Raw genomic sequence first — 12240 nt, forward strand, 5'->3', positions numbered from 1 at the left:
ATGACCAAGACAAGACCAAAGCCATCACTACCAAGACAAGATTAAGACCCATAATGTACCAACCAAGACCTAATACAAGACCCAGACTAACTCAGACCAAAAACAAGACCTATACCAACTAATGCAAACACCTAAAAAGCCATATCAACCAAGTCCATAACCCATATCAAACAAAACCAAAACCTCCAATACAATACATACCTACCAATACAAAGACCAAAAACCATACCATGGCCAAGGTTTTAATGATCAAGACCAGGGCAAGACCAAAACCAACACTCCCAAGATCAATACCCATATCAACCAACACCAAGAACCAACAGCAAGACTAAAACCCATACCAACCAAGCTGCTTTAACTTTTTTTAAACTACATTACTCCTTTCCTATTAATTCCTACATACACTCTAGCAAACATCTAAAACTGCAGATTATTCCTTACAGCAGCTATAGTCAGTTTCTTAAACGTAGAAATATAAACCACATCATCAGGTTCACCTTGCCACTAAAAATAAACGATAGGAAAATTTCACACTTCAGTGTGTGTGTGTACGGTGACTAATCCCCGCTCTCTTCCCAGTCTCTCTCAGCACTTCATCTCAAACCCACATGGTGCAAGAGTGGTGGGTGAAAATAAACCTCCCCTGCAGGCTGATGTGACCTTATCTACAGCTGCTTCTGGAGCCCTCAGTCCTGTTCTCCGCTACTCGTTTGTAACGTTTATAAACAAACCGAGAGCTGAATGAAACGTCCAATCCATCACGTGTACGTTTCCCGACAGACGTCTCTGAAGCCAATCGACTGAGCAGAGACACGGAGCGCTCTGCCGTGTCCCTGAGCACCTGATAAAAGCACACAGCAGGAAATTCCTGCAGGTTATACAAGAGCACACTTTACAACACATCAATCAACTCAACCCACTCCTGTGCTTAGTCATCTCTGTGAAGTTACACAACGGCTGCAAGAGAAATGAATAAAACCTACATCAGTGTTCGCGCTGGTTGATGTGAACCTTAAGCACAAATTAAGAATGGTAAAAAGAGTAGAAGAAGAAAAACAGCTCATCAACGGTCATATTGGTGGACTAGCCAATCCTAGCGCAGGAGGCAGAATTGATCAGAATCATGAATTTGTAATTTCTCGACGGCGTAAAGGAACAGATTATCAGACTCTGTGACTTACGGCAGTCGGACTCGTCCGATCGGTCCATGCAGTCTGGATCTTTATCGCACCTCCATGCTAGCTTGATGCACTCTCCGCTCCCACAGCGGAACATTCCGGCGCCACACTCAAGCTTGAGACTCGTCGGCGGTAGCGTTCGCCCGGCTCCGTCGCCGCACAGCCCCTCCCATTCATCCGATCCATCAAAGCAGTCTGGGTCTCTGTCGCAGGTCCAAGGCTGCGGAACGCACTCAGAGCTGTTACAACGGAACTGAAGCGGGCCGCACGATGGCGGGGAACACTGCTCCTCATCGGTGCCGTCACCGCAATCATCATCGCCATCACACACGTACGCCGGAGACATGCACTTCAGGTTACGGCACTGGAACTCTCCGGTAGCACACGAGCGAGCGTCTGTGAGGAACAGAGCAGGGGTACCAGGTTTAAAATGTCACAAATTAGCTTTTAAGACGGAGCACAAGGCAACAATTTACTCTGTAGAACATATTAGTTAAGTCTAAAAAAAAACTTGGATATCGCTTTCCATTACGGTTCTCAGAACCAACGTGAATTATACTGCAACATATGTTAACATTAATAAAGAAACATGGTCGAGTGCTTGAATCTGATTGGTCAGAAGGTTCTGTGCAACAGCACGACTCGGACGGTAGCTCCAGCTGTAATGTGAGCAACAGGTTTCTATTAATGTGCTCATTCGAATACGTTATCGTTTCTATAGTAACAGCTCATACACGGCGATGTGTACGGCGGATGGATCAGATTTTGCGGGAACTAATAGCAGGAGTGTGGAAATGGAGAAACGTCAGACCACACGCTCCACACGCATAGGACCGGTCCAAGGAACCGTTCGAGCCGATCGTTTGGATTTGTCGTTTTGTCGAGAAGTTGAGAAGATCTCATGCTGCTTTGTTGCTGAAATTGTGGCGCCATGGCGCTCACGTATACGTAGAAGATGAACGGTCACCTGTTGCTTTGAAATTTGAGACGGATATAAATATTCCTTCTTCAAAAGTGATGGGAAAACACAAGTCATTAAAGGAAATTGAAAGAAAAAAGAAGTCTGTTTATGGTTTTCGTTTTTTTTATGTAACAGGTTAAAACATATAAACGTTCAGTGTACTAGTACTAATATAACATTTCAATGGATATTACTAGACTTGAAATTAATTACGACTATTCACTATTCTCTTCGTCTCATTTGCATATTTTATTAGTCAACATTTTGTCTGTTGCTTTTATGCTACATCATGCATCAGTCTGCGTTTAATTCTCCGACTCTGGAGGCAACATCAGGATTCAACTCTGTGACAGCTGTTCCACTCAGATCCATTCAACGGAATCTATGAAATCATTACAGAGAACATGGAGATAAACACAAATCTCCTCACACAATGTAAACATGACCACAAGTTGAAACCGGTGCCTGGAGATCTCTCGGCTATTGTGCCGCTGCTTCACCATCACTGATTCAAAAAAGGAGATGTAGTGTCTGAAAACCTTCCGACACGTTTCTTCTCTCCTCGCTCTGCCGTAACGTAAACACGTTGTGGAAATGCTCCGGTGGATGAACAGCTTCATTAGAATAAAAGGGAGCTGCGTGATGAGATTAGTCAGGAGGGAGCTTATAACGGAGTGTAGGAGGAAGCGATTATCCTCACCACCGCTAATCTGAAATCTGACTCTGCCGAGATGCCTCATTGATCACGCTGCGGCACTTGGAGCTTCAGCTAGATCCAACGATCACGCAGAGTAAAGGAATAGACTACAGCGCAATATTTCACACAGCGTGAGGGCTGCTGCATCTATTAAACCAATGGTCACCAACCCTGTTCCTGGAGATCTACCTTCCAGAAGACTTGAGCTCCAACCATAAATGGTGTCTACCTGACCAGCTAATCATTGCCTTAAGAAGTTCTTATCAAGTAAAGCAGGTGTGTTAGATTTTGGAAGGAGATGAAACCTGCAGGAAGGTGGATCTTCAGGAACAGGGATGGTGACCACTGCATTAAACAATAACTTCTCACATAGCAACTTCAAACAAAAGTCTAAGACGAGTCCAAGAGCGCTTTCAGGAGCTTCGAGTCATGACCGACTAATCTACCATTTGTTAGTTAGCTATTGTGATCGCTCCTCTTCGTGGTGCTCTGATGACCTAGCTCAGACACCTGCAGTAACTTACCCAGCTTAATGATGACGTGCTCTTTCATGTTCTGCTCGGAAACTGTAAGCTATTAGCTAGGCAAGCTAATATTTCATCTTCAAAGGAGCTAGTTAACGAGTTAGTTTAGGCGTCAAGATGAGCAACCTCGGTGCTGGACGTGTTGGAAAGTGCATGCACATCCTTGAGGCTTGGCTAAGAGTTTCTGAGATTGCTGACGAACAGGTAGAAATGACAGTCACCTCATCGACCACACCCTTTTAATCATCATCATCATCATCATCATCATCATCGATTAACTCGCAAATAATTTGTGGAGATGTAACTCAAGTTTGAACCATCTCCGTTCAAGTCCGTAGGAATATGTGGGGTTAAATATTGCACCGCAGCCAGCCACTAGAGGGCCTCACAGACGTTTTGGCTTCACTTCTTTGGTTTTGCTATCTTTTGCTGTTGTTATCCTGGATGGATACGAGTTAGTTCTCTGAGATCCACAGCAGGGTGATGAAATGTTCTGAACAGCTGAGATGAAGCCATGAAGCGTGCTATGGCTGGAAGGGGAGCAACGTGACCTGCAGTCTCAACATATTACCTTCTCATAGTGCTGCAGTGGGTCTTTAAATGACAGCTAGGAGAAAGTGTGTGCGTAGGTGTCAGAACAGTGTTCTGCTCTTATCCGCACAGTACCACACACACACACACACACACACACACACACATTTTGACAGCAGCTTAGCACAACTGACTTCGCGCTTGACCTGTTTCTTCAGTATTAGTTCCTGTTTACACCACAGCACTCTGATTGGTCGTCAGGTGTAGATTAATTCTTTATAACAGCAGCTCCAACAGTAGTGCAGGCTTATATTAATGGGCTCGTTTGAAAACTTTACCGTTTCTATAGTAACAGCTCGTTCACAGAGACTTGTAAAGCGAGCGCTGCACATAAACAGATTTTTTTTTAAACATTATTTTTAAAAAAATCTTCAGGACACTTTTTCTTCTAAATTTCGACGTGTGCAAGGCATCACACAGGTATATACACAGCTTCCGCCTACTACACACCCTGTTTAACGCAAATCTGGACACACTCGTGAATAATTCATCAGGTGTGCGACTCGATTATCTCTACGCTAAAGAGAGACCGACTTTTTTTTACGTTTCTAATTACACAGCGTCGATGGAACGGAGTCAGAGCTGCAGTGGATTAAGTTTCTGATCAAGCGCTACATGTAAACTCGGGGTGTGCACGTGTATATGTGTGTGTGTGTGTGTGTGTGTGTGTGTGTGTGTGTGTGTGTGTGTGTGTGAGAGAGAGAGAAATCGAGGGGGTAGAAGAGAGATCATTTATCATTTAAGAAAGATCCAAAGAGAAGTGAAAGTTTTAGCACCCGGATGTTGCGTTTTGAGTTGTCATCATATTGATAACGAGACGCGTAATTACAAGCTTGGCTCATGTTTAACAGATGATCAGGAGGACACTGTGTGTCATCATCACACCATCATAATGTCTCACATCATCTGTGTCACTAATGCTGCACTGCATTACATTTACCCATGATTCACTGCTGCATAAGTCAGGCTGTATTATGAATAAGATATATCTCTCTGTAATAAAGCAGTATAGTACATACGTTTCCATGGTAAAAATCGCAACAGGCCTATGACTTTAGTTCTGTTCTAGCCCTGTCTCCATTTCACTGGTTTGTTAACTGATTGTGTTCACCTGTTCTGTAGTAGTTCCAGTTCTGAGTATTTCCTGGTTTGGACCCTCGCCCGTTTCCTCTCGTTTATCCTCGTTCATTTCTGGTCTGTGTTTTCAGCACCGCTTTGGAAGCCGACTAGGATTCTTCAGTTTTTAAGACTTAAAATGACGATATGAGAAAGAGATAGAGAAAGCTAACCCAAAGAGAGTGAGTGAGAGATAGAGAAATAATCTAGCACAAAAAAGCTGACCTAATGAGCGAGTGGGAATTTGCTACTTTAACCAGTACCAGGGCAATCTACATAACTTAACTTTGTTTTATTTTAAAGGCTTTCATGACGTCCTTTTATGGATGTCAACTTATTTTCATGAAAGTTATTAGTATAGAGATGTTGAAACATTTACTTTATACTTTAAACTTTTTTAAACATTTTATTTGTATTAAATATTTAATTTTAATATGTTATAACGTTTTCCCCTCGTTTTACCAAAGTCATTATTAACATTTTATGTTCATTACTTATTTATTTTTAGAATTGTTTATTCTAAAACTTAATTTCTATTACATTTTCTCCATTTCCTGCTTCTTTCTTTATGCTACTGTTTATCTGTATTTTTTTTCTTCAAGGCACTTTGAAATACATGTTAGTGTATGAAATGATGAATGTTATTTATTTAGAACATCATTTTTATTTATTTTTTAATGAGAGAGAGAGAGAAAGAGGAGATGTACAGCAGCATGACAGGAAGAAAGCACGGGAGAGAGGGAGGAGTTTGACTCTTTCTCTGAAAAGTAGGACAGGACAACGCCACCATTTTGCCAGGAAAACCCTGAACACCTCCTCCTACATTAACCCTGTTTATCACTGACCTTCAGCTAAGGAGACAAGGTTGTGGAGCTTCTCTCCATCTTTGATTAATTAGCTGCTATTAATCGTTTCCCCCAGCATCAGAGTGTTATGTTATCATCAGACGTGTCTCTTCTCTGGTCTGTGCGCTGAAGTTAGAATATATTTCACAGATTTGATAAAGGAATCGTTTACATTTCTGCTCATCGTCCTGTTCTGTGATGATCTTGTAAATTAAAACGACGATTAAAAAACAGAATAAATACTGAATAAAATCTTTAATATTACAGATTGTTAACAATTATTTCCCTTTAAACAGATTTTATAACAAAAGTAAATTAATTAATTAATTAATTAATTAACATTTTATTTCTAATATATTTCTAGTATTGTGTTTGTTATAAAATCACTAGAGGAGAAATAAATGAATATAAATAAAGAAGTAAAGTGTCTGACCGGCGGCGCAGTCTTCTTCATCCGCTCCACTTTCACAGTCTCTCTCTCCGTCACACCTCCACCCCGGAGACACACACGTCCCTCTGCAGTCAAACTTATCTGGAGGACACGTCTGTTTCACTGCTGAGGAGGAGAGAGACCACACACACACGCTTAATACACAACAACATCTGTCCGAAACTGTCATGTCATGGCAAACTAGCAACTCTATTTCCCAGAATGCAACGCAAACTACAAACATGGCCGACGACAACTACAACTCCTAAAATACACACAGACACGTTCACGTTCTTTATACTGGTTCTGATTCTGCTTTGCACTTGACTGATTATCTGTCTTACTTGCTCTAGTCTGTGTGCCTGATCGGTTAACCTCTGCCTGTCTTCGTTGTTTATTTTGCCTTGCCCTTACGATCATATTCTCTTCTATTAAAGCTCTTAACTGCACTTGCATCCGTCCTTAACCTCATTACATGACACACACACACTAATGTTTGATACACAATATCTATCTCAAACTCACACACACTATCCTTTAATACACATCTGTCTAAAACACACACACACACACACACACACCCCTCTGTGAAACACAGTTGTATCAGTAGATGAGATTTTTTCTGTGAGTGGACAGCATGCACAGAGTGTAAGCACAAATCCGAGAGAGAGAGAGGAAGAGGGTGTGGGAGGAGGAAGCGAGTCTGTACGAATAAGTGAGTGATTAAAAGAGAGCGAAGAGGAGAGGAGGTGCTGACCGGTTACACTGCAGTGCTGCAGTGCTTTTTAGCTCCTAATAAATAAATAAATAAATAAATAAATAAGCAAGCAAGCAAACTCATTCCTCTGGATAAACAGGTGACCTTTAAAAAAAAATCTCACCTTCAGCACCATCCACTGTCTCGGCTCTTTTCCTTTATACCTCCTGTATACTACACACCATTACTGTTTCTCTGGTGTGTGTGTGTGTGTGTATTTGTATCTGAGAACTGTGTATGTTAGTGTGTGTTAGTGTATGTGTGCGCTGAACTCATCTCATGGTGAGAGGGAACACACTGAGATGGAGAGTCGTATCTCTGAGGTGAAGCACGTCGTCACCATGGAAACTGAGACCTGTTTTTTCGTGCCACTAAAGAACTCAAGTCATTACTGAACCTCCAACTGTATCATTACACGCCGTTAATAATAATAATAATAATAATAATAATATACTGTCTAATAACACACAGCTTTATAACATTTTCTCTGATGCACAAAAAAATAAATAAAAGACTAAAAATCTAAATAAACAAACATTTTACATGTTAACATACATCTACAACTCCCCAAAATGGAGTGCACTAGGTGGTGAAGTGCACTAGGTGGTGTGCTTACTGCAGGTGGACTCGGCCTCGTCTGATCCGTCTGAACACTCGGGTTCTCCGTCGCAGAGCCAGCGGCTGGACACACACTGTCCGTTCTGACATGCAAACTCAGCCGGGTCACACGTGCTCTTCACTACACACACACACACACACACACACAGAGTGAGAGAGAATAAACATTACACACATGTCAGCTCTGTATCCATTCCTGTGTTCTAGGTACAAATCCATCAGTGAGAACTGCATGTGATTGGTCATGTGACATGGTTTGTAGTTCGTTGGCTTGTTAAGGATTATGGGAAGTATGGTTCAGCTTGTAATCCAACTTCTACCCTTTTTAAATATTTACCTATTTAAAGATCATGAGGATTTTACAGAAGCTATGGAGCATCTCAGATATTCATCAATCACCACTGTGTAAACTTCTACAGCAAAAAAACCCTGTTTCTGTCTCTCTCTCTCTCTCCACCCAACTGCTTGTCCCTCTCCGCATCTGTCTGTCTCTCTCTCTCCCCAACTGCCTGTCTCTCTCTCCATCTGTCTGTCTCTCCCCAACTTCCTGTCTCTCTCCATCTGTCTCTCTCGCTCCCCAACTGCCTGTCTCTCTCTCTCCCCAAGTGCCTGTCTCTCTCTCCATCCTTCTGTCTCTCTCCCCAACTGCCTGTCTCTCTCCCCATCTGTCTGTCTCTCTCCATCTGTCTCTGTCTCTCCCCAACTGCCTGTCTCTCTCTCTCTCCCCAAGTGCCTGTCTCTCTCTCCATCCTTCTGTCTCTCTCCCCATCTGTCTGTCTCTAACTCTCTCCCCAACTGCCTGTCTCTCTCTCCATCCTTCAGTCTCTCTCTCTCCCCATCTGTCTGTTTCTCTCCCCAACTGCCTATCTCTCTCTCCATCTGTCTGTCTCTCCCCAACTGCCTGTCTCTCTCCATCTGTCTGTCTCTCTCTCCCCAACTGCCTGTCATTCTCTCCATCTGTCTGTCTCTCTCTCCCCAACTGCCTGTCTCTCTCTCTCCATCTGTCTGTCTCTCTCTCCCTAACTGCCTGTCTCTCTCCCCAACTGCCTGTCTCTCTCTCCATCTATCTGTCTCTCTCTCCCCAACTGCCTGTCTCTCTCCCCAACTGCCTGTCTCTCTCCATCTGTCTCTCTCTCCCCAACTGCCTGTCTCTCTCTCCATCATTCTGTCTCTCTCCCCAACTGCCTGTCTCTCTCCCCATCCTTCTGTCTCTCTCTCTCCCCAACTGCCTGTCTCTCTCTCCATCCTTCGGTCTGTCTCTCCCCAACTGCCTGTCTCTCTCTCCATCTGTCTGTCTCTCTCTCTCTCTCTCATCTGTGTATCTCTCTCTCCAACTGCCTGTGTCTCTCTCCATCTGTCTGTCTCTCTCTCTCTCCCCAACTGTCTGTCTTTCTCTCCATCTGTCACCCCCCCCTCCAAGTTCCTGTATCTCTCTCTCTGCCTGTGTCTCTCTGTCTCTCTCTCCCTTTCTCTCGGCCTGTCCCTCTTTCCATGTGACTTTCTATCTCACTCTATTTGCCTGGCTCTCTGTTTGTCCATGTCTCATTCTGTCTCACTCTCTTTGCCTATCTCTCTTTCCATCAGTGTCTTTCTCTCGTCTCTGACAGGAAGCCGTGTTTGTTGTCCTTCCTCTCGAGCAGGTGGTGAATGAATACGCGACTTGAAGTAAAAAACGAAAAGCTGATCAGAAGTTCAGACCAGTCCCGCTGGTGCTGAGAGCAGCTTACACAACATGAACAGAGCAGGCAGTTCGCTGAGCTCGCGAATGCTACACATGTAATTGGCGTTAATGCCGCTACTTTTCTTCACGTGAAATTCGGTGTGTAATTTCACTAGCGTGACGGTGTCATGCGCTCCCCTGATAATTTAACATCACCCTCACGACATCGTTTACTCACTGATCCTATTCCCTCCGCTTTCATTAGCGTAAGGCGAAGTCGTTCCATCGCACTGCCTTCGTTTCCGGGCCCTGAAGCATTCTGCTTGATTTTCTGCTTTCCATTTAAGAACGGAAGGCAGCTGGTTCGTAACAAGGTGTTCTAGAGAACCGAACCAGGTGTGTCCCCCCCATCTCATTCATATTCAAAAATAAACTTACACATGTGAAGAAAATGTATTCAGTTATCATAGTGTTGTAGTTTAACCTCAGAAACAGAGCAGCGGGATGAAGGGAAACGTCACCGTGGTCGGTTCAGTCTGTCCATTACATTTTACTGGATAATCAATATTCAGTCTCTCTGGGAATTTGAGGCTTTCACTCAGGAAATGACTCCATTAAGGGAAATAATAAACCAGATGCGTCGAATGTATCAGGGGATATTTATTTAAAAAAAGTTTAATTTCAATCCAAAAATGTCATTTATTTTCAGAAAACACAACTTTATTACTGTGGACACTCTGGATTTTGTATTTGTATTTAATTAGGGGGCCAAGCACCAAAGGTGTGTAAGTAACCTGTTGTAATTGTATGTTTTCTTCTTATTATTATTCTTCCACAAGAACGTCTACAGCTGTTTATAGAACGCTTCACATGCTTTTTATGAAAGTTGGTCCAGTGATGGAGGACAGCCTCAGCTATCTACACACCAATGTTGGTGTATGCCACTCAAGCACTCTAGCGCCACCAACAGAGCAAATTTGTACATGTGTTTGCAATAGCAACTCTGCAGCACAGTATAGAAATTCCTCTGATTCTTTGGGTCATTCCGAGTTCAGCGTATACGATGATGCACATTTCTGCCATTTGGATTTTTTTCCCCACCATTTCATACATTTTTAACATGTTTATTTCCTGTTCTTCTCTGACAAATTTTGTCCAATCTTGTTAAAAATTGTCCAAATTTTCACGAGACTGACATGAGACGAGTTCATCCATAACATGTAAACAAATTTGACAGCGACATCACCAAAGTGGGGGCAAGTCATAACATACTCAGACCAAACTTTGTAGATAACTGAAATCATGTATGTCCTCACTCCTGAAATATTTCAGGAAGTGAGGACATTTCTCAACAAAGCATACATGCTATCTTATGGACATTAGTGGATGGACAGCTATTAACTAAGAGCTAAAAAAGTCAAGAGAGCTTAATTTACTATTCAGATTTATAATAAAGCGAACATTAAAAATTCATCCCTGTTATTTAGCGAGCTGTACCCTGAAGGAAGATTACATGAATCGCTCGGATTGCAATTGGCTCACGGTCCACATCGTGGGCTCTCTGAACAGAGATGCTTTAATATTTCTCTGGCTTTCTGTGATTCAGCATGAAAAAAAGACGTGTACACAGTACACAAACCAACACGGAATATCCCTACTCTTTCAGAATAAATGCTGCACTCCTGCAATCATCATCATCATCATCGTCCACTCGATCTCCATGATGATGGAGTAAATAAACCGTGGCCTCTGTGTATCCTCTCTGAGCGAGATCTCACCCGGCGCTGCGTTAAACCCGATCTATTTATATCTCTGCACTAGTCGGATCATTTCCTCGCTCTCTCTCGGATGAATGAGAATGAAAGACGACGGAGGAGGTTTTAAAATAATCCTGAGATGATATCTGGTGATTATGAGGCCTCATGGACGCACGTTAGAGTTTTCGAAAACGCTGTGCTGTTGTGGTGGAAAAGTGTTCGTTTTTCAGATGGGACACCTTTCCAAACTTACGTAAGCTAGAATTCATAATAAGGAATTCTTTGCAGGCAGTTAGAAGTGATCATGTTGGTTTGAGGAGCTCCAGTTTTCCCCGCAGCACCCATTTCATCTCGGCCAATTAGCTAATCGTGATGGTGAATTCGGCTTGCTAGCTAAGAATTCAACAGGGTTAGCAAACATGCCAAATTGATATCGCGTTAACAAACCTGCGTAGCTCACGTAAAATCTACTAGATGTCTAGGTCACGTTCTTACTGAGGAGTTGGCCATCGTGGACACGTTTATCTAGCTGAAATCTTTTTGTTCGTTTGAGCAGCACCTCGGCTTTCGTAGCCACGACACGACTTTTCAAAGTCCTCCACATTGTAATTACATTGTGAACGCAAACAGACACCTCTCTCCAGTATAAACGCTCAGGTACGTTTATGCTAGGTCAACACTGACAGAACAGCAAGCTATAAGGATCTTCTAGAGATACACCATGGTTCATCCTGACTTATTTTAGCATTAATCCATAATAACAAGTAGGTAACATTTTAGCTAATGTATAAAATTCCTGACTGATTCTTCAGTCAGATTATAATATTACTATAATGCTATAACTAGTGAATCAACTAGCTTGCTAACCAAGGTCTCTTTTAGAACAGTCTATAAAGACCTGCCCTTTCACGTTGCTGTTTTTTTTTCCAGATAAGTTCATGTTGGGTTTTTTTGTTTTGTTTTTTTTGGGGGTGCTGGTGTGTTTTGTACTTTTGGACCACCGTAGAGATGAAGAAAGAAGAAGCAGACGGTGGCAAGAGAGAGAACAGAATGTCAGGGGATTACAGCGTAAGGGAAAGGTCAGCTTTTTTGTGGAAAAGCTACAG

General features: G+C 42.6%; 1 protein-coding gene across 1 annotated transcript in view; it reads right to left on the reverse strand.

Annotated features, from left to right (window-relative positions):
- LOC128609820 (low-density lipoprotein receptor-related protein 8-like) overlaps positions 1-12240 on the reverse strand; it is a 28497-nt gene that overhangs the window by 10521 nt on the left and 5736 nt on the right. The window contains exons 3-5 of the mRNA XM_053628634.1: positions 7716-7838; positions 6346-6465; positions 1182-1574 (exon numbers count right to left, since the gene is read on the reverse strand). Of these exons, the coding sequence (XP_053484609.1) occupies positions 1182-1574; positions 6346-6465; positions 7716-7838 (636 nt within the window). The remainder of the gene's footprint in view (positions 1-1181; positions 1575-6345; positions 6466-7715; positions 7839-12240) is intronic.

Source organism: Ictalurus furcatus, chromosome 7, assembly GCF_023375685.1.
Source record: "Ictalurus furcatus strain D&B chromosome 7, Billie_1.0, whole genome shotgun sequence".
In the NCBI taxonomy this organism is placed as follows: domain Eukaryota; kingdom Metazoa; phylum Chordata; class Actinopteri; order Siluriformes; family Ictaluridae; genus Ictalurus; species Ictalurus furcatus.